The sequence below is a fragment of the Podarcis vaucheri genome (assembly GCF_965113315.1).
Source record: "Podarcis vaucheri genome assembly, chromosome: 13".
Lineage (NCBI taxonomy): Eukaryota > Metazoa > Chordata > Lepidosauria > Squamata > Lacertidae > Podarcis > Podarcis vaucheri.
This window is the reverse complement of record NC_138751.1, coordinates 35,818,096-35,840,735: the sequence shown is the minus strand read 5'-3', so window position 1 is coordinate 35,840,735 and position 22,640 is coordinate 35,818,096. Positions and strand designations below refer to the sequence as shown.

General features: G+C 49.8%; 1 protein-coding gene and 1 long non-coding RNA gene across 2 annotated transcripts in view; both read right to left on the bottom strand.

The window, feature by feature from the left end:
• Nucleotides 1-22,640, bottom strand: part of LOC309516099 — a 131,894-nt gene that overhangs the window by 13,646 nt on the left and 95,608 nt on the right. The window lies entirely within an intron of this gene.
• The window catches only part of NXPH3 (neurexophilin 3), a 38,041-nt gene continuing 16,049 nt past the window's right edge, over nucleotides 649-22,640 (bottom strand). The window contains exon 2 of the mRNA XM_082194534.1: nucleotides 649-3,790. Coding sequence (XP_082050660.1) covers nucleotides 3,047-3,790 — 744 coding nt within the window. The 3' untranslated portion in view covers nucleotides 649-3,046. The remainder of the gene's footprint in view (nucleotides 3,791-22,640) is intronic.

Genomic DNA, 22,640 nt, shown 5'->3' with positions numbered 1-22,640 from the left:
AAAAGATGAGGGCAGCAGACTGCATGAGCTCCAGTGGGTTGGCATGGCATCTCCAGGTTGCCTTCCTAACCTGGTAGAGTTGAGTTGTGCAAACCGAGTTCTTGTAGGCAACTGCTCTTTTGAATACTCTGCGTCAGCTAGAAACGGTAGCACCGAGAGCGTGGGGGGCCTTCTGCTTGTCTTGGGGGGGGGGGCTGGCAAATGCCCCACCTTGTCATTTTTCCTGGAGGCAACCTGGACACCAGGCACCACGTTAGAAGAGGAAGACAGAACTGGGGAGAAGCATTTCCTCATTCCTTCTCTGAGGAAAAGGGATGCCTCTTCTAATACGGCTGCCTTGTGCCTTACACCAGGAATGGGGTCCCTGTCGCACCTCCAGCTGTTGACCATGGGCTGTTGCTGACTGGGGCAGATGGGAGTTGTAGTCCCTCAACATTTGGAGAGCCAAAGGTGACCCCCTGCTTCTAGTTACAGGTAGGTAGCCATGTTGGTCTGCCGTAGTCAAAACAAAATAAAAAAATTCCTTCCAGTAGCACCTTAGAGACGAACCAAGTTTGTTATTGGTATGAGATTAAGTGTGCATGCACACGAAAGCTCATACCAATAGCAAATGTAGTTGGCCTCTAAGGTGCTACTGGAAGGAATTTTTTTTTATTTTGTTTCCCCTGCTTCTAGATGGTGTTTAAAGGTAAAGGACCCCTGGACAGTTAAGTCTGACCTAAATTCGACTAAATTTGAACCACCGACCTTCTGATCGGCAAGCCCAAGAGGCTCAGTGGTTTAGACCACAGCGCCACCTGCGTTTCTCTTTCCCCCCGACGTGGGTGGCACTGTGGTCTAAACCACTGAGCCTATTTTAATCCCCGTGATGGGGTGAGCTCCCATTGCTCTGTCCCAGCTCCTGCCAACCTAGCAGTTCAAAAGTATGTCAAAGTGCAAGTAGATAAATAGGTACCACTGTGGCGGGAAGGTAAATCGCATTTCTGTGCGCTCTGGTTTCCGTCAGGGTGTTATGTTATGCCAGAAGCGGTTTAGTCTTGCTGGCCACATGACCAGGAAAGCTGTCTGTGGACAAAGGCCGGCTCCCTCAGCCTGAAAGCGAGATGAGTGCTGCAACCCCATAGTTGCCTTTGACTGGACTTAACTGTCCATGGGTCCTTTACCTTTTACCTTAGATGGTGTTTGCTGTGGTCTGTGTAACATCACCCAGCAGCAATGGAGGAGGGTGGCAAAATCTTGAAAAGGCATACTCTCTGGTAGGCATAAGAAAGGAGGAAGCATATGCCTTCGTTTAAGTGGAAATTGCCAACTCGCCAGCACAGCATGAGTCTGCAGAATCAGGAGCTGGCTTCCTCCTTGCTTTCTTCTCATCACCACGGAAATTAGATTTGGGGTTTCCGGGCCCCCGGGGGTGATAGATCTGAGTTAGAGCACTGTGATCCCTGCCCCACCTTTCAGTGCCTCCGTCCCACTTGGCTTTATGCAAATGCCGACCATTTGTTTTAAGTTCCTCGTACTAAACGAACTGAGATTTCTTCTAAATGGAGTGACAGCGCTACTAATTTATTTGGGTCGCATTTGTTTCCTGCGCTGCTCCTTGCCCCCAAGCCCTTGGTTGCTTGATGGATATTCTATAGAAGCAGATCAATTATATTCAGAGGCCTCTGCTAGAAAACTTTACCTGTCAAGGTAGCTAGGACTTGGCCATAACAAGGTCAGAGGAGGGGGGCGGCTTAGGGACAATTAAATGGGAAAAGAAGGAAGCCAGGCTCTCCCATCTATATACCAGGGAACTGAATGGGTGGTGTATGATTCAGCAAGGGCCCTTTTGGAACCCGAAATGTTCTAGTAATTCAATCCACTTTTCCTGTTTCCAATCCAGTGGGTGGAGGCACATGAAGCCCAAAGTGATGCCTTTTGGGAGCCATTACGGTCAGCAGACTAAGTGATCTGACCCATCCTTTTTTCCAGGGGTGATGAACCTCTGACCATGGGCCAGTTGTGGCTCACCGGGAATCCCAATTTGGCCTGCAAGTCCATTCTCCTTGAAACCATGCCCATCCACCCCACATCTGACATCATATGTGATTTCAGGTGTAGGGTGGATGTATCTTTGAAGGAGCTTAAAGTGAGCTCCTAAGTGTTCCCTTTGCTGGAGCTGGGCGCCCTCCCACTGCCCAGTATCATGGGCCAGGAGCCAGCTTCACCTGCTGAACGGCAGCCTGAAGGGGGAGAAGGCAGAGTGACTCCATCTGCAGCTGACCAGCCTTCCAGGACACAGGAGAAGGCGCTGATGAGAACCAGCTGGCTTCAGCCTTCTTCAGCAGAGCTTCCAGCAGCAGTCAGGTGCCGGAAACAACACTTGTAGTTCCTGGCCCTGCCTTGTTGCTCATCTTGACCCTTGATCTTTGGGTTTCCTGACCCCTGGACCGTCTGGCCACGTGGATTGCTGCTCTCCCAATCCTAGGACTGGACCTGACTTTGGATGCTGACTCTGCCTCCAGGCAAATTCCCTCTAAGAGACTCTTCTGGTTGGCTGGTCTCCCACTCCCCTAAGCTCTGCACGTTGTTGCTCAGCAACAAGACCACGACACCCATCGACTGAGGAATGGAGAGGCCGTGCCTTGCTCTGGGAGCAGGGAGCGGTTTCCTCCTGCGCAAGCCCCATTTGAGGCTCACACAGCAGAATCCCTTGCTGGGAGGAAATGTCCCACTTGTTAAACAGCAGGGATGGGGGCAGGAGCACAACTTGGGTTTCCCACTTGGAGCACTTGCATGTTTTGGGCTAGCCCGGAATGCATGAAAGCTGGCGGACAGGTGAGCGGGTGGGAAAGGTGTTTCCAGGATGGTATGCTTGCTTGGGGACTCTCAAACTCCCCCCCAACCCCCCTGCCTTTCAGCAGATGCTGGAGGCTTTGCCACTGTGTCTGGTGCTGCAGAGGTCCTCCTCTCTGCTTGCAGCCCCACCCCCTTCCTTCCTTGCCCAACCCCAAATCAAAGTTGTACTTGGGATACAGGACGCTTCTGAGATGGGAAAGGTACATGGTCACCCGGAGGGGTAATAAGGAACATTGTTGTGGTAGTTGTAGTCGGGACACACTTTCTGCACGAGCCTGTAGTCTATGCTGTAGAAGGTGATATAGATACAGATGACCTTGAAGGGCTTGGAGCAAACCCAGGAGACCTGGCTCTGCGTGTGGTTCAGGTAGCAGGTTTTGGAAGGGTCATAAGTGCACAGGGTGGTCTTCTTGGCTTTGTCCACTTTCTCGTACTCCACCCGGCAATTGAAGATCTTGGATTCTTTGGCCTCGATGAAGATCTGCTGTTCGAGGTCAAACTCCACAGCTTTGTTGGGGGGCACCAGGCTGACGGAGATGTTTCCCTGCCCGGTGGAGTTGTGCCGGAAGAAGACGTTGACTGTGCCGTTCCCGTGGTCGACCACTTTCCCTGTGATCAAGAGGTTCAGCTTTACCGTCTTAATGTTGGAGTAGAAATCACCCCAGCCAAATATTTTCTTGAGCCGGCCGGGGTTTCCGACGGAGTCCCTCCGGCCGCGGGGCTGCACACCTTGGCTGTGCTTGGACAAGCTCTCTAAGACGTCCCAAAACTCTTGGGCGTTGTTGGAGGCCAACTCCAGGAGACTGGTGTTCTGGAAGTGAGATTGGGCTGCAGAAGGTTTCAAGGAGAGCTGGCCTTTTTTCTTTTGTACCCGGGATCTTGGTTGCTCTTTGGGTGACTTCCCACTTTCCTCCTCCTCTTCCTCCGTTGCCTCGTCTTGGCCACAAATCACCTGCATGGAACAAGATGAGATCATGATGTCCTAAAGCACTGCCTTTTCTTATGGCTGTTGTTGTTTTACTTACCCCCCCCCCCGCCTTCCTTTATGGCAGTGGTTCTCAACCTTCCTAATGTCGCGACCCTTTAATGCAGTTCCTCATGTTGTGGTGACCCCCAACCATAAAATTATTTTCGTTGCTACCGTATTTTTCGCTCTATAAGATGCACTTTTTCCCTCCTAAAAAGTAAGGGGAAATGTGTGTGCGTCTTATAGAGCGAATGCAGGCTGCGCGGCTAAGCCAGAACAGCGAGAGGGATCGCTGCGCAGCGCTTCCTCTTGCTGTTCTAGCTTCTGGGATAGCCCCTCAGTCCCTTCCCCCAACTCCTGGAAAAGCCCCCAAGAGCCGCACTCCCTTTAAATAATTTTTTTTTTTTTTGCATTCCCCCTCTAAAAACTAGGTGCGTCTTATGGTCAGGTGTATCTTATGGAGTGAAAAACACAGTACTTCATAACTGTAATTTTGCTACTGCTATGAATCATAATGTAAATATCTGCTATGCAGGATGTATTTTCATTGTTACAAATTGAACATAATTAAAGCATAGTGATTAAACATGAAAACAGTATGTAATATATGTATATATATATTTTTCGTGGTGTGGGCGCCGTCCCCCCCCACTGACATTTCCGCCCCCTCCCTCACCACAGCAGAACCTCCCCCTCCTCCCAGTGTAGCAAATCGCCGGCCAATCGCCTGCTAAGGTTTGAGGCCCTGGCCAATGGGCGAGCGGTGGCTGCGCGTGGCCGAGAGGAGGAAGGGGGCTGGGCTGAGCTGGCCGAGCACATTTCCAGCAGTCCCTCATCGGAGCAAGTTGTTTGCCACTGCCGCTCGTGCCGCTGCTGCTCTGCTAAGCGTGGCTCCTGTGCCTGCTCTTGTGAGCAGCAGAGGCTGTCGGCGGTGGAGGAACCCACTCCCCAAAAGCTTGCCGACCCCTGGTCTTAGGCGACCCCTGTGAAAGGGTCGTTCGACCCCCAAAGGGGTCACGACCCACAGGTTGAGAACCGCTGCTTTATGCGCATCTTTGGCTATTTGAAAATCTGTTGTGGGCATCACCGCAATCTTCTGCAGCGGCCTGGCTAGTTGCTGTGGGATGTAACATCACTGAAGAAGCAGTCAGATACAACATTTCCTGTTTGTCCAGAGTGGACACGCAGGGGGATGTTGCTCCAGCCAGGAGGACTCCCTATCACACCTGGTCTGGAGCATCCTCCCCCTGCGTGTGACCAGGGAGATGGGTCTGACCCTAGCAGACTAGGGGCTAGTCATGCAGCCATCTTCCTCTTGACTCTCTTGATGCCTTTTGCTGTCTGCTGGCTCTCAGCCAGCAGCACATGGGCTCATCCCTCACAGAGGATGAGCCTACACTTTTCTCTATAACTGTTACTACAAGCTAAAGCCTGCCTTCAGGACCATACTGTGAACTGGATGTAAGTAACAGTCATTACTTTTAATTTTTTCTAAAAAATGATATTTATTAAGGTTTCAAAGAAAAAAATTACATAAATAAAAAGAAAAGAAAAATACAAAATACACAAAAAAGATAAAAAACACTTTAAAAAATACATCAATCTTTCCACCTTACATTCATTTCCTTGCTGCCCTGACCTCCTCACACCTCCCTTTTTTGTATTCCAAGTCAATTAGTTAATTGAGCAATTTCTTTCCCTCTTTGTTTTTATCTTAATCCTTTAACTTAATATATTATAACTTTGGATTCTCACCTGTTAATAATCCATTTTTACATACACCTTTATAACATTGCTGCTTAAGCCACTTAACTTCATTCTGACATCATTCTAACATTCATTAATTTTGCAATATTTCTGTAAATAATCTTTAAATTTCTTCCAATCTTCTTCCACCGACTCTTCTCCCTGGTCTTGGATTCTGCCAGTCATTTCCGCCAATTCCATGTAGTCCATCATCTTCATCTGCCATTCTTCCAGAGTGGGTAGATCTTGTGTCTTCCAATACTTTGCAATAAGTATTCTTGCTGCTGTTGTGGCATACATAAAGAAAGTTCTGTCCTTCTTTAGCACCATTTGGCCGACCATGCCCAGGAGAAAGGCCTCTGGTTTCTTCAGAAAGGTATATTTAAATACCCTTTTCATTTCATTATAAATCTTCTCCCAGAAAGTCTTAATCCTTGGGCACGTCCACCAAAGGTGAAAGAATGTACCTTCAGTCTCTTTACATTTCCAACATTTATTATCGGGCAAATGATAGATTTTTGCAAGCTTGACTGGTGTCATGTACCACCTGTATATCATTTTCATAATATTCTCTCTTAAGGCATTACATGCCGTAAACTTCATACCTGTGGTCCATAACTGTTCCCAGTCAGCCATCATTATGTTATGTCCAACATCTTGTGCCCATTTAATCATAGCAGATTTCACTGTTTCATCCTGTGTATTCCATTTCAACAGCAAGTTATACATCTTTGACAAAATCTTAGTTTTGGGTTCTAGCAGCTCTGTTTCTAATTTTGATTTTTCCACCTGGAAGCCAATTTTCTTGTCCAAATTGTATGCCTCCATTATCTGATAATAATGAAGCCAGTCTCACACTTTGTTTTTTAATTTCTCAAAACTCTGCAATTTCAGTCTATCTCCCTCTTGTTCCAAAATTTCCCAATATTTCGGCCATTTAACCTCCATATTGAGCTTTTTCTGAGCTTTCGCTTCCATCGGTGACAGCCACCTTGGGGTTTTGTTTTCCAGTAGAGCCAGTGTGGTGTAGTGGTTAAGAGCGGTAGTCACGTAATCTGGGAAACCGGGTTCGTGTCTCCGCTCCTCCACATGCAGCTGCTGGGTGACCTTGGGCCAGTCACACTTCTGTGAAGTCTCTCAGCCCCACTCACCTCACAGAGTGTTTGTTGTGGGGGAGGAAGGGAAAGGAGAATGTTAGCCGCTTTGAGACTCCTGAAGGGGAGTGAAAGGCGGGATATCAAATCCAAACTCTTCTTCTTCTTCTTCTATCTTATCCAGACATTAAACAATGCTTTCCTGACAATATGGTTTTTAAATGCTTTATGTGCTTTGACCTTATCATACCACAAATATGCATGCCGTCCAAATACATTATTAAAACCTTCTAAATCCAAAATGTCTGTGCTTTCAAGAAGCAGCCATTCTTTCAACCAGCAAAAAGCTGCTGATTCATAATAAAGTTTAAGGTCTGGCAGGGCAAATCCATCCGTTCCTTTGCATCCGTTAGTATTTTAAATTTTGCATCCGTTAGTGTCAGGGGTTCAGGAGCAGAGACGCAGAGAAGGGAGGAAGCAGAGAGCGAGGGGGAGGAATCCGAAGGGAAAATGAGTGATGATGACGACCCGAGATCTCCAAGCCTAAGCAGTGAGTCAGAGGACTCCCAAAAGGGAGCCCCAGTGAGCAGAGCAAGGGGGGGATCCGGGGGGACACCCCAGGAGGAAGGGAACAGAGGAGATTCAGAGAGTAGCAGCTGGAAGTCGGGACCCACGCTCATAACTGAGGGCGGCAGCAGCTGGAAGTCGGGACCCACGCTCAAGACTGAGAGCAGCAGGGAGGAAGGTAGCCAGGCATCGGGTTCCGGAGGCTGTCAGCAGGAGGGAGGGCACGAGTCAGGGGTGGTCACGCCCTCCTCAGAGAGCGAGGCAACGGTTAAGAGGAAAGTAGAGAGTTGGGCGCGCGCGCCAAGTTCAAATGCAACGGAAGCTGGAGCAGTAAGCAGCCCGGAGAGTGAGCCAGGTCCCAAAGCCCGCCGCAAGGAGGCAGAAGGATCAGGGGGGTCAGCGTCAGAGGAGAGTAGAAGGGAGGAGGCCCAGGGGGGCAGAAGGACCCAGAGACGTAGGGAGAGGCGAAGGAGGTGGAGCAAGGCTAGGGTATTAAGCTGGTGTGCAAGAGGCGGGGACTCAGACGGGTCTTCGCCGACCTAGGGCAGAAGGTGTAGAGCTGCACGCTGCAGTTCGGAAATGAAACCTGTAACTTAATAAAGACTCTTATAAAGTGAACGCTGGCGGACTTGGTCCTATGTGAGCTGGGACTGGGTGGCAGCTCTGACAGTAAGACCCGTCTCCGAAAAGCTTCGGACACCTGATATCTCGCAGCGGAGAGAGAGGCAGCTGGAGGAGGGGATCGGTGTTTGGGAGCAAGCTCACGACGGTTAGCAGAGATGACGGAAGCAGAGACAGTTGCAGCGCTGCAACAGGCAGTTACCCAATTGAACGCGGAGGTACTGGCATCCAAGAAGAGGGAGGAGGATGCGGCAGCCGCCTACAGAGATCTCCACGCCAGGTTTGAAGCATGGGTTAAACACGGGCAGCCAGGACCCAGACCGGAGGGGGTTGGGTTGGCACGGAGAGCAGGAGGGCTTGTGGCTCACTTCGATGGGAATTTACAACAGTACCCCAATTTTCGAGCAGACGTAATGTGCGCACTGCAACTGCTGGCAAAAGACTTTAGAGATGAGGAAGAGAAAGTGGGGTTCATACTATCCCATTTGCATGGGGATGCTAAAGCGTGGCTACGCAATTTGTGGAGGGATAAAGATCCGGCGCTTCAGAATGCAGATGCCTTTATCAAAGCGATGGATGCGTGTTTTTTGTCTACTATTGATGTGGATCTTGCCCGACGGGAGATTCATGGACTAAAACAAGGGAGGGCAAGCGTCCGGCAGTACCACGCCCGCTTTTTTGCGCTGGTCAGTGCCTTAGAGTGGGACCGGGATTCGCCCCCTGTCAGAGACCTGTTCTGGGAGGGTCTAAGCTCTGCGGTCAAGGATGAAATTGCAAGGGGGGAGAGGCCCCGAAGCACGCAGGAGGTGGTCCAAAGGGCGCTGACTGTGGGGGTGAGGCTGGAAGAACGTCCATGGTGCAGAGATGAAGGACGTGGAGGGCGCGAAGCAGCGAGAAGTTTCTCTTTCGTTCCAAGAGAAGCAGCGCGTGCGCAATCCACACCTCCGCCTGGAGGGGGAGGGGAACCGATGGAGGTTGGAGGTGCAAGGGCTCAGTCAGCAGCCAGAGCCCAAGCACCGACAGCAGTGAAAGCGAAGCCTCCTAGAGGGAACAGGAAGTGTTACATCTGCGAGGATCCAGGCCATTTGGCGAAAGAGTGTCCCCGGAGGCTCCACAAGCACACTGCAGCCTCAGCAATGGTGACTGCAGCAACGCAGCAAGGAGAACCACAGCAGGGAAACGACGATGTCTGGCTGGAGACAGAGGCACTGGGGCCCAGCCAGACGCATCAGTGAAGCAGTCCCCAGCGATCTTGCAACCCACGGACCCCCTCCCACCCAAACCAGTAGTGCAGCTCACAGCATCTCTCCAGCTACCCGATGGCGTCACTATCGAAGTGCCGCTTTCTGTGGATTCTGGAAGCAACGCAGACTTTATAGCGCAGGATTTTGTGGAGCAGCACGCTATACAGCTACTGCCTGCCACTCTGCCCCTGCAAGTCGTCACAGTGGATGGCAGAGAGTTGCTAGGGGGGCAGGTGGTGAAGCAAACGCCACCGATGGTGATGCGCCTTGGCAACCACAGGGAAGTCATCAGTTTTAATGTCACCCAACTGTCGGACACGCCCATTGTGTTGGGCATGAGTTGGCTGGACAGGCACAGTCCGACACTGGCTTGGTACCAGAGACAGCTGATCTTCGGCTCCTCTTATTGCGCAGAACACTGCATCCTGCCCAGACAGGAGGGAGAGGAGGAGGAATCACAACTGCAGTTGGGAACGTTGCAAGCAGTCCCCCACAAATACGCAGACTTTCTGGAGGTCTTCTGCGAGAAAGAGGCTGACAAGCTACCACCGCACAGGCAATATGACTGCAAGATTGACCTCCTACCAGGGGCGACGCTGCCGAAAGGGAAGCTGTATTCCATGTCTGAGGACGAATTACAGGAACTCAAACAGTTCATAGATCACAATTTGCAGCGCGGTTTCATCCGGGAGTCCAGGGCAGTAGGGGGCAGTCCTGTTTTCTTCGTGAAGAAGAAAGACACGCCCCAAAAAAGACTGGTGGTGGATTTTCGCCTCTTAAACAAGATGACCAAGCCTTCTGATTTCCCCATGCCCAGGATTGACGACCTACTAGCGACGGTGCGCAAGGGACGCGTGTTCACCAAGTTGGACCTGCGAGGTGCGTACAATCTCATCCGCATGAGGGAGGGCGATGAGTGGAAGACAGCCATGTTCACGCCTCTGGGCACCTACGAATACAGAGTGATGCCGTTTGGATTGCAAAACGGTTCTCACTGTTTCCAAGCTTTCATGCATCATGTGTTGGCGGGACTCCTTTACAAGAAGTGCGTCTGCTTTCTGGATGACATCCTGATATTCTCCGAATCGCAGCAAGCCCATGACCAAGATGTTCGGGAGGTGCTGAAGAGGCTGCAGCAGCATAGACTGTACGCCAAACTGGAGAAGTGCCAGTTCGACACGACGGAGGTGGATTTCTTGGGTTACAAGTTGTCGGACAAGGGGCTAGCCATGGACAGCGCCAAGGTTCGTGCGGTGTTGGATTGGAAGAGCCCGCGCAACCGGAAGGAGGTCCAGCGGTTTGTCGGCTTCGCCAACTTCTATCGCAAGTTTATCAAGGGGTTCGCGATGCAGACGGCGGCCATTACGGACACGCTAAGCTCCAAGAAAAAGAAATTCATCTGGACGGAGCAGGCGGAGCAGTCCTTTCAGGCACTCAAGCGTCTCTTCGCGTCGGAAGAGCAACTGCTGCATATCGACCCCAGCAGACCGATGCGGGTAGAGACAGACGCGTCCGATAGAGCAGTGGGAGCTGTCCTGCTGCAAAGGGACCCACAGGGGGTCTGGAGGCCGGGAGCGTTCTACTCCAGAAAGCTCAGCAAGTCGGAGCAGAACTACACCATCTGGGACAGGGAGTTGCTGGCCATTCATGCAGCTTTCAAGGCGTGGAGGCACTTCCTGATCGGCACCAAGCACACGGTGCAGGTCTGCACGGATCACAAGAATCTGGAGCACTGGCGCACGGCTCAGTTCCTGAACCAGAGGCAGATACGTTGGGCGGAGTTCTTTGCTGACTTCAATTTCCGAATAGAGTACGTCCCAGGCGACACCAACGTCATGGCGGATGCACTGTCCCGCAAACCGCAATACCTCGAAGAGGCGACGCCAGCGGCAGCCATGCACATCTTCGCGCCAACAGCGTGGGCGTGCGCTTCAGCCACAGTAGACCTGGATGCGGTGCGGCGGGCGTTGCAGGACGACTCCTTCGCGCAGGCGAAGATGGCAGAGGTGCACAAGGGCACGGCGAGGGGCGACGAGTTCCAGATACGAGACGGCTTGCTCTTACGTAAAGGGGCCATCTACGTGCCGGGAGACGAACTTCGCGCCAGGGTACTGCAGCAGCTGCACGACGCACCCACGGCCGGGCACTTTGGCACGGAAAAAACGGTGGAATTAGTCGCAAGGGACTTTTGGTGGCCCAGACTGAGAGGGGAAGTCGCGGACTACGTTGCGAGGTGCGACACCTGCCAGAGGGCCAAACCGGTGCACAAACCACCGGCGGGACTGCTGGAACCGCTGCAAACGCCGTTTGAACCGTGGGAGAGGGTGGCCCTGGACTTTGTTACGGATCTACCCAGCTCGAGAGGCAAGACAGCTGTACTAGTGGTGGTGGACTTGTTCACCAAGATGGCACATTTCATTCCGTGTGCGAAGGTGGCCACGGCGGAACAAACCGCCAAACTGTTCATAGATCACGTGTTCAAAGTGCATGGTCTGCCGCGGTCTATCCTGTCCGACCGCGGGCGCCAGTTCGTCTCGAATTTCTGGCAGAAGCTGATGAGTTTTCTAAATGTCAAGGTCGATCTGGCATCAGCAAGACACCCGCAGACCAACGGGCAAGCAGAGAGGGTCAATGCCATCATGCAGCAGTACCTGAGATGCTATGCCAATCAACAACCTGCGACCTGGGTGGATTACCTGCCGCTCGCCGAGTTCGCTTACAACAACACGAAGCACGTGTCCACAGGGGTGACGCCGTTCTTAGCCAACAATGGGAGGAATCCCAGAACCTTCCCGGGACGGGAGAGAGTGGGGGACGGAGAACCACAGACGGCGGACGCGTTCGCGTCAGAGTTGCAGGCGGTACACGATCAACTCAGACGGCAGCTGGAGCTAGCTAAGCACGCCTACAAGGTGCAAGCTGACAAGCACAGGCGGGTTGGCGAAGAGATCCAAGTGGGAGACTGGGTCTGGTTGGCAGCCCACGCAGTGCCGACCAGGTCACTAGCCAAGAAGAAGTTGGGGCACAAGCAAATTGGTCCGTACCAAGTCGAAGCACAGATCAACCCGGTAGCCTTCCGACTGGCGCTGCCGGAGGGTTCCAGAATGCATCCGGTGTTCCACAGGTCGGTGCTCACTCCCTACAAGGCACCTCACAGATTCCAGGAGCCAGGGACGGCACCGAGTCCGTTCCGGGAGCGGACGGAGACGCGAGGGGTGACGCAGCAAGACCCCATCAACGAGGTCACGGAGATTTTGGACTCCAGATGGGGGGAAGAGGGAGTCGAATACCTCCTAGCCAGAGAGGGCACCCGGGCCAGCGCCAATAGCTGGGTGCCAGACTACGCTTTGGAGGAACCCCTGCTCAAGGACGAGTTTCATGCCCTTTTCCCACACAGACCCATGCCAGCGAGCTTCTTCGACGACTGGCTGTTCACGCCCACACTTTCTTCCAGCACGTTCCATGGCTTCGACTCGGACGGGGAACCCGCACTGAGCACCCGTTCCCCAGAAGGATCGCCGGCGGGTTCGGCGTCAGACACCTCGTATTGGTGGGACGATCGACCGGAGGAGCAATGGCGCCGGAAGTGGCTGGAGATGCCAGGTCGAGCGACCGACGCAGAGACTGACATGGACGTGTTCGGGGAGGACCTTGGGTTCGAGCACGGCGGTACAGAGATGGAAGCGGAACAGGTCAACGTCGGCGACCGCGAGGAGGAAGACTCGGAGGTCTTCAGTTGGCGGCCAACCACGGGGAGCGAACTGTATCCGGCATTCCCTCCCGTGATGATGGAGCACCCAGCACCCACACCTGAAAGCGGGGAGGGGGGAAGGGGGGGCTTCGAGGGGGGGATGGATGTCAGGGGTTCAGGATCAGAGACGCAGAGAAGGGAGGAAGCAGAGAGCGAGGGGGAGGAATCCGAAGGGAAAATGAGTGATGATGACGACCCGAGATCTCCAAGCCTAAGCAGTGAGTCAGAGGACTCCCAAAAGGGAGCCCCAGTGAGCAGAGCAAGGGGGGGATCCGGGGGGACACCCCAGGAGGAAGGGAACAGAGGAGATTCAGAGAGTAGCAGCTGGAAGTCGGGACCCACGCTCATAACTGAGGGCGGCAGCAGCTGGAAGTCGGGACCCACGCTCAAGACTGAGAGCAGCAGGGAGGAAGGTAGCCAGGCATCGGGTTCCGGAGGCTGTCAGCAGGAGGGAGGGCACGAGTCAGGGGTGGTCACGCCCTCCTCAGAGAGCGAGGCAACGGTTAAGAGGAAAGTAGAGAGTTGGGCGCGCGCGCCAAGTTCAAATGCAACGGAAGCTGGAGCAGTAAGCAGCCCGGAGAGTGAGCCAGGTCCCAAAGCCCGCCGCAAGGAGGCAGAAGGATCAGGGGGGTCAGCGTCAGAGGAGAGTAGAAGGGAGGAGGCCCAGGGGGGCAGAAGGACCCAGAGACGTAGGGAGAGGCGAAGGAGGTGGAGCAAGGCTAGGGTATTAAGCTGGTGTGCAAGAGGCGGGGACTCAGACGGGTCTTCGCCGACCTAGGGCAGAAGGTGTAGAGCTGCACGCTGCAGTTCGGAAATGAAACCTGTAACTTAATAAAGACTCTTATAAAGTGAACGCTGGCGGACTTGGTCCTATGTGAGCTGGGACTGGGTGGCAGCTCTGACAGTTAGTATTTTAAATTTTATTCTAGGCTTCTTGCCCTGCCAGACAAATCTAGAGATATTTCTCTGCCACTTCTTGAAACAGTCCATTTTGTCCAAAATTTGCAGTGTTTGAAACAAAAACAACAATCTAGGCAATATATTCATTTTTATCGCAGCAATACGGCCTAGCAGTGAAAGCTGCAAATTTGACCAAATTTCTAAGTCTTTTTTCACTTCAGCCCAGCATTTTTCATAATTGTCTTTGAATAGATTCCCATTTTTTGCTGTCATGTTAATCCCCAGGTATTTCACTTTCTTAACCACTGTTAAACCTGTCTCATTCTGAAACCTCTCTCTCTCAATCGATGTTAAATTTTTCTCTAAGATCTTAGTTTTTAACTTACCGTATTTTTCGCCCCATAGGACGTACTGGCCCATAGGACGCATCAAGTTTTTTTGGGGGGAAATAAAGGGGGGGAAATTATTTTTCCCCCAGGCGCATGTGGGGCCGGCAGCGGTGAGAAGCTCTCTTCTCCCCGCCTCCCGCCTTCAGATCAGGTCCGGGGACAGCGGGAAGACGCGCTGCGCCTCCCAGCTGTCCCCGGAGCTTGTGGGGCAGGCAGCGGGGAAAAGCGCTCTTCTCCCCGCCGCCCGCCTTGAGATCAGGTCCGGGGACAGCGGGAAGACACGCTGCGGCTCCCCGCTGTCCCCGGAGCTTGTGGGGCAGGCAGCGGGGAAAAGCGCTCTTCTCCCCGCCGCCCACCTTCAGATCAGGTCCGGGGACAGCGGGAAGACGCGCTGCACCTCCCCACTGTCCCCGGAGCTTGCGGGGCTGGCGGTGGGGTCTCCCCGCCGTCAGCCTCCAAACCACTTCGGGAGACAGCGGGATGGTGGCGTTCCGCTCTCCAGGCTTCAGCGAAAGCCTGCATTCGCCCCATATGACACACACACATTTCCCCTTCATATTTGGAGGGGGAAAAGTGTGTCCTATAGGGCGAAAAATACGGTATTCAGTTTGAATCCTGCAGCCTGACCAAATTCTTGAATCAGTTCCAGTAACAGTCATTACTTTTAAAAAAAGACTGTTGTGTCATTATTTTTTTAAAGAGGCAACTAAAGGGGATTTACCATGACAAGCCAGGCTCGATTGCTTAACTCAAATGATTCTCACGAATCCATCCACTAGCTTCCTGCAATGTACAAGGGAATGTGCTCTGCTACAAGCTCCCTAGCATGAGAGAGGAAGGATAATATTTAATCAATATATCCTCTCCTCCTATCCACAACATTCCCACAGTTTCAAAACACTTGTAGCTTGCCTGAGTACAAAGAGACCTGCGGTCTCATTTGAAGTGTCAATTTTCTGTCCACCAGAATTAATTTCTCCAAATCAGCTCTAAGTAAATTCACTCCCCTGGTTTCTCTCTCTCCATTGGCTGGAATGACCCTCAGAATACTTGTGCACTCTCTTGCACATGCTCATGCTTTGACATGCACCCCACATCTGTCCAATCACAAGCATGCACCTAAAATATCCAACACACACCCTTTTCTGCTCCTCCTTCCTCCCATTGCCCCAACCAACGTCCTTTCACTCCCCCAAATCCCCATCCACCCTGTTTTCTGCTCTCCTCCCATGACTCTAGCTTCACCCTTTCCCTCTCTGCCATGTTGCTTTCACATCCACCTTGCACCACCCACCCCATTCCTGCCCCTCCGTGCTCCAAAATTCCTACCTTCCCTCTTCCAATCCACAAACACGCAGCCACAACCAGCCTTCTCTCTCTGAACACCACCCAGTCGAAAAGTCTGCTGCTGTCCAGCCAGAATGGAAGTGGGCATGTGTAACAGAGACCTTTGAGCAGCCCAAGGAGACTTGGGCACCACGCATGGCATTTTCCTTGGTTATCTGATGTGGAGGGGAGCAGATGGCCAAGTGGGCACTATGGCAACCCTCTGGGGTAAGCTGGTTCCCATGGTCACTTCCTTGGTGAATGCAGATAATGGTTTATCTAGATCAGGCACTCCCAACCTTCAACCCTCCAGATGTTTGGGACTTCAGTTCCCATCATCCCTGACCACTGGTCCTGTTAGCTAGGGATCATGGGAGTTGTAGCCAAAACATATGGAGGGCTGCAGGTTGGGGATGCCTAATCTAGAGGATTTGCCTCATTGTGCTGCAGTGGGCTTTTGCTTTGCAGCTGTATATGGAAACTTACTTAAATAGCCTTTTTACAAATGTAGAAAGATGTTGAGCAACTGTCAGTGAAAGTTTGGGCTGTACCTTGTGAGCAATTCATGTATATGAATCGGCAAGTTTAAACTCCTAAGTTCAGGAATACTGAATATATATATATATATATATATATATATATATATATATATATATACACACACACACACTATATATATATATATATATATATATATATATATATATATATATATATATATAGTGGTACCTCTGGTTATGTACTTAATTCATTCTGGAGGTCCATTCTTAACCTGAAACTGTTCTTAACCTGAGGTAGCACTTTAGCTAATGGGGCCTCCTGCTGCTGCTGCGCTGCTTCTGTGTGATTTCTGTTCTTAACTTGAAGCAAAGTTCTTAACCCAAGGTACTATTTCTGGGTTAGCGGAGTCTGTAACCTGAAGTGTATGTAACCCGAGGTATAGGTAAATGGACCCCTGACCATTAGGTCCAGTTGTGACCGACTCTGGGGTTGCGGCGCTCATCTCGATTTACTGGCTGAGGAAGCCAGCATACAGCTTCCGGGTCATGGGGCCAGCGTGACTAAGCCGCTTCTGGCGAACCAGAGCAGCGCATGGAAATGCCGTTTACCTTCCTGCCGGAGCGGTACCTATTTATCTACTTGCACTTTGACGTGCTTTCGAATTGATAGGTTGGTAGGAGCAGGGACTGAGCGACGGGAGCTCACCCCGTCGCGGGGATTTGAACCGCCGACCTTCCGATCGGCAAGTCCTAGGCGCTGTGCTTTAACCCACAGCGCCACCCGCGTCCCAACCCAAGGTACCACTGTATATATATAGGCAGACAGGTCCCTGCCTCAAGAAACTTACAAAAGGGAGAGCTAAAGGACACGGAAGAACAATTAGCAAGTGAACCGAACCTACGTAGACTTCACTTTGGATGGGAGATGGAAGACTGTGCTAAAAGTCACATAGAATGCATTTGGAAAGAGACATTCGGATAAACTATGGTTTATTGTGTTGGGAATGAGCCTAGCCTTGCTAAAAGCTTGTATGCTATTCCCTTCCCCCTCCCCCACCCGACACCACATCCAATTAACCAGTTTTAGCCTAGCCCACCTCAGAGGGTTGTTGTGGAGATTAATTGCGACTGAGAGGTGGTGACCGGCCCAAAGTCAACTGGTGAATTTCATGCCTGAGTTGGGGGCTTGAACCCTGGTGTTTTTCAGGGTGAAACAACTGTGGCCTCTTTTCAAGAAGTAATAATAATAATAATAATAATAATAATAATAATAATAATAATGGTCCCCCACCCATCTGACTGGGTTGCCCAGCCACTTTGGGTGACTCTTTTCTGAAGCTCAACAAGCCACTTGGAAGATGCTTGGTGAAACAATAAGCAGCAATCTCCCTTAAAAAAATAAAATAAAGCGTACATCCTCCTCTCTGTGGATATGTCTCTCTGCTTTTATCTTTCAAAGCTGCTCCTTTGGCTTTGACGTATCACTGCAGTCGGGCACAGCCCACCCTCCACGTTGCAAAGGGAAAGGAAGCATTCCTTCTGACGGCGGATCACGACTTTTGTTTATTGAATTGTCACAGTTAAGAGAAACGGCCTTTTTCCTCAGACAGGCGCACCACTGAGCTTTTGCCACAGGCGCACTAACATTTATTCAATTAATCAGTAAAAGGCCAGGCAGTTAATTGATTGAAAGACCTCTAATAGCTTGACGGCTCCAGTGAATGGCTTGAAAGCTGAGAAGCGACAGAAATAATGGGTCGCGCCGCGTGTCATAAACCACTGCTGGTGGCCACAGTCATGCCATACATTTAAAACAGTGTCACAGTCATGGCTTGCCCCAAAGAATTCTGGGAGCTGTGGTTTGTTAAGGGGGCCGAGAGTTGTTCAGAGGACACCCCCCCTTCCCCTCACAGAAATAACAATTCGCAGAGTGGCTTAGCAATCAACCATTTTCCCACAGGGAATTCTGTGAACTGTAGTTCTGTGAGGGGAACAGGGGGTCTCCTAATAGCTCTGAGGACCGTTAACAACATACAAATTTCATAAATCTTTGGGAGAAGTCATGACTCTTTAAAGTGTGTATCATATTCCTTTTCATACTTGAAGTAGATGTCTCATTAGGTTAGAGAGTCCAGCCTCAGCGACTGGGGGTTCCTGGTTCAACTCCCAGAGTTTTAGAGGGTTCTGCTGCTTTTGGTTATTCTACTCCCAGTGCCTAGATATCTTTGGCGTTAGCCATGACCGTTTAAAGTGGCATGATACCGCTTTAAATGTACGATGTGAATGTTGCTAATGGAATAATAATAACAATAATAATAATAATAATAAATAATTTATTATTTATACCCCACCCATCTGGCGGAGTTTCCCCAGCCACTCTGGGAGGCTCCCAATCGAGTGTTAAAAATGATACAGCATTAAATATTAAAAACTTCCCTAAACAGGGCTGCCTTCAGATGTCTTTTAAAAATAGGATAGCTGCTTATTTCCTTGACATCTGATGGGAGGGCGTTTCCACAGGGTGGGCACCACTACCGAAAAGGCCCTCTGCCTGGTTCCCTGTAACCTCACTTCTCGCAATGAGGGAACCGCCAGAAGGCCCTCGGCGCTGGATCTCAGTGTGCAGGCTGAACGATGGGGGTGGAATGGCAATCACCATCATCCTTGGGGTTCAGGAGTGTGTTTTCTGAAGAGGAAACTGGAGGGCAAGAGGACACACACACCCTAGATAATGGTGCCGTTGAAATCCTTTCAGATTTACTTTGGGAATGTCCATGGGAACTCATTAAAGCCAGAGTGGTTCCTTGCTTGCGTAATGGGTTATATCCAACAACATTCTACCCAGAGCAGAGCTGTTGAAATCTGTGGCCCTAAAGCTCATCAGCAAAATGGCTTTACTTTGACTAGAACTAACATTGGATACAACCCATTGAACTTCATAAAGATGACTAGCTTAGGTCAATTCATCTCAATGGGCCTACACTGAATGTATGTGGCCACAGCCTCCCCAAGACATTTTGCTGCCCAAGCAGCTGGATTTGCCTTCTTACGTCAATAGAATAATAATAATAATAATTTACTGGATTTCTTACTTGCCCTTCACCATAAGGTATTGAAGTATAATACTAGAAACAGTTAAAACAATTGTCAATCAGATGAATAGGGTAAGTCCCTACACACACACACACACACACACACACACACACACACGGAGAGAGAGAGAGAGAGAGAGAGAGAGAGAGAGAGAGAGAGAATATTTCTATGTATATATGCACCCAAGGCCAGATGAATTACTTCAACACCTGAGGTGGAAAAGCCCACAAGCGCCTCTCCTCAGGAGTAAAAATACCATCATAATAAATTAAACGACTATCAATTTGCTGCCTTTTCGTGATGACTAAAATTATCTGCCAGAGACAGCTGTCTTGCTCTGCCTTAATGGTCTAGTTGTTAGGAACTGTCCACAAATAGCCCCTCCCCACACACAAAATAGTATGGCATATTGTGAATGGCCATCTAACTGCATCAACCTTGCCTAGTCCCCACCCCATATAAGAACCCAACCACACTGTGTTTAACATGTTCCAGTGGCTATTTTTGAAATTCAATAAGGCTACCCTAAAGGAACCACTCTGTTTCAATGGCCGTTCTTTCCTGTTCATTTTAGTATGTCCCAAGAAGGGGTATTATGCATGTGATTGTGAATCCTCTTCTGAACAGGGCTCAGTGTGAGGAGCCTCAGGGTGTGTTCAGCATCAGTCTCTCATCCCTAAAACTTGTAAGGAGATTAGTGTACTTTGGACATGTTCAATATCACTTATCAGCCACAACATGCACACCCTAAAATGATGTGCAGGACCCAGGTATCTTCAAGGTCCTCTACCCCCATTGCTGTACATTGGTACGTCAGGTTACAGATACTTCAGGCTACAGAAATAGTACCTCGGGTTAAGAACTTTGCTTCAGGATGAGAACAGAAATCGGGTGGCGACAGCGGGAGGCCCCATTAGCTAAAGTGGTACCTCAGGTTAAGAACAGTTTCAGGTTAAGAATGGACCTCCGGAACGAATTAAGTTCTTAACCCGAGGTACCACTGTATAATCCTGGGGGGAAATGGTTCTGTCTATAATTCTGTTTCCATATGAACTTTTTAATTATTTTATTACTAGAATCAGCCAGTTCAGGATCAATACTAGGGCTAAGGGAAACATTCAGTTTTGTTTGTGTTTTAATGAGAAACTGCCTAATTCACACGCTCAAACCAATACGTGAACCAAAACAGCAATCCTTTCACAAATTCACACTTCTCCGAATTTTGCAATGTGGTTCTCCAGCCAAGCAATCTGTACATAATGCATACAGTTAAAGAAAAGAATGCATAGAAGTGTGTATATTCATGAAAACAATTTCAAAAAACGGATTATATTAAATTGCTTGGAAAAAATCTCCGGGGGTGGGGTGAGGATGCAGTAGTATGCTTGTAAATTATCATTAGGATTTTACCAAACAAATTGTGGCAGAAATATGAACTGCGTTTAAGCACGGAACAATAAGAAACTGAAAGAAACCAAAACGGATTGATCCATTCCCATACTGAACTAAACAGAATGAAATCATGGGATCTTTAGAAACCTGGAAGTTCAGTTCCATATGCACTGAGAAATAAGAGCGCATTTAGCTCCTTCTGGGATTTTACAAACTGCACCTGAGTGTAGAGAGTATTTAACTTAGTCACTGCACTTTATTTGCTTTATCTGTTGAGCTGGAAAAGGCATTGCAGTCTCTGGTGTTTTGCCCTTGCAGCAGGTTTGGCAAGGAAGAACCTCTTAGTCTTAGTGTCTATTCCCCCACCAGGTTTAGTTTCAAGGACATACCCTCCCACCCCCCAAGAGCTGGTGTAGTGGCCAGGAGATTGAGCTGGGAATCTGGAAGCTCCTGGTTTGAATCTTGCCTTTTCCACGAACTCACCAGGGTTGCCTTCTGCAATCTCCCCTCTTTCCCTCCCAGTCTCTGTCCTACCATCTGCAACTGGGGGGAGAGGGAAGGATAATAGAGTCTCACCTTATAGCAGAGACATACCTCACCATTCGAAAACCAAAGTGCGGTTTCCGATTGGCTGCAGGAAGCTCCTGCAACCAATTGGAAGCCGCGGACGCCCGGCCGGACGTTTGGCTTCCAAAAATGGTTTGCAAACCGGAACGGTCACTTCCAGGTTTGCGGCATTCAGGAGCCAAAATGTTCGAGAACTAAGCTGTTTGAAAACCAAGGTAGGACTGTACCAGAAACTGCTATACAGTGCTAAGTAGAAATAATAATAATTATTTATTATTTATACCCCGCCCATCTGGCTGGGCTTCCCCAGCCACTCTGGCCGGCTTCCAACAAAATATTAAAATACAGTAATGCATCAAACATTAAAAGCTTCCCTAAACATTCCCTAAGTATTATTATAGGGAGGTTCTGCACAAGAAAGCAAGGTCGGTAGACTGCCTGGAGCCCCAGACCTCCCTTTCTCCAGGGCTGCAAATAAACCACGCATGTAAATCACATTCAAAGCACCCCCTTAAAAAAAAAAAAAGATTCCCAGGAACTGTAGTTTACCCCCACAGAACTGCAGTTCCCAGCACCTTCCACAAATTGCAGTTTCCAGGATACTCCTGGGGAAGATGGGCTATAAATGTGTTATGTGCAAGAAGCTTAAATTAATAAATCAGGCTCTGTATATACCCCTGTGCAAATGTGCCCAGGTTCAACCTCTGGTATCTCAAGATAAAGTTGGAAAAGACTTTTTGTCACATTCCCCTGGAGAGCAGTGACAGTACTGAACTAGTTGGATCAATGGTGCAGCTAGCTCAGTATAGCTTCCCGGGTCTGTACAAGATCATGCCAAGGGAGGGAAACATAATTTCAGAACCTTGATGTTCAGCTGAAGTCACTCACCCATGCTAGCTATCGTTAAACCACTAGTCCCAGAAATTATAATGTTAACTAAGGCCAATAACAAATGTATTTTTTAATTGTTTTATTTTTATTTATTACCCCATCTTTCCTCCAAGTAGCTTGAGGTGGTATACATTTTTCTCTTCCCTGCATTTTATTCCCACCAGGGCCAGATTTAGGTTTGATGAGGCCCTAAGCTACTGAAGGTAATGGAGCCCTTTATATGTCCAGCTGTCCTTTGTCGACAACAAATTGTCACTGTTTTTTGTGTTGAATATATGCTATATGGTAATTTATGCACCACATAGGTATCTAAAGCCATTTGCACATGCAGAATGTAGGCACCCTATATATAGAAATGAGCAAACCAGTGATATTTTGGGGAGCAGGCGGGGCCCATGACTTACATCATAGGAGCCTACACAACACAAAACACTGTCGCTGTATGTAGGTTTTACTTTATTTGCTTTTTATCTTATATTTTGGAATGTACATCCAGTTTTTTCCTTTAATTTTTTTGGGGGCTCCCAAGAGAGTGGGGCCCTAAGTGTAATGTGTATGGGTTGCTCGTGCGTAAGTTGCCGCCTCTCCAGGCTTTGTTGCCTTGCTAAACCTTTCTGTCTGGACAGCCCTTCACTTCGTGGCTGCCTCAGTCGCTAGCAGAATCCGCCAGTGGGCGTTTCTTAAATCTTTTCCAACATAAAAGTTGTTTGACACCCAGTCTCCTCCTACTTTCTCTGCATGGAAGTCTTCTGTG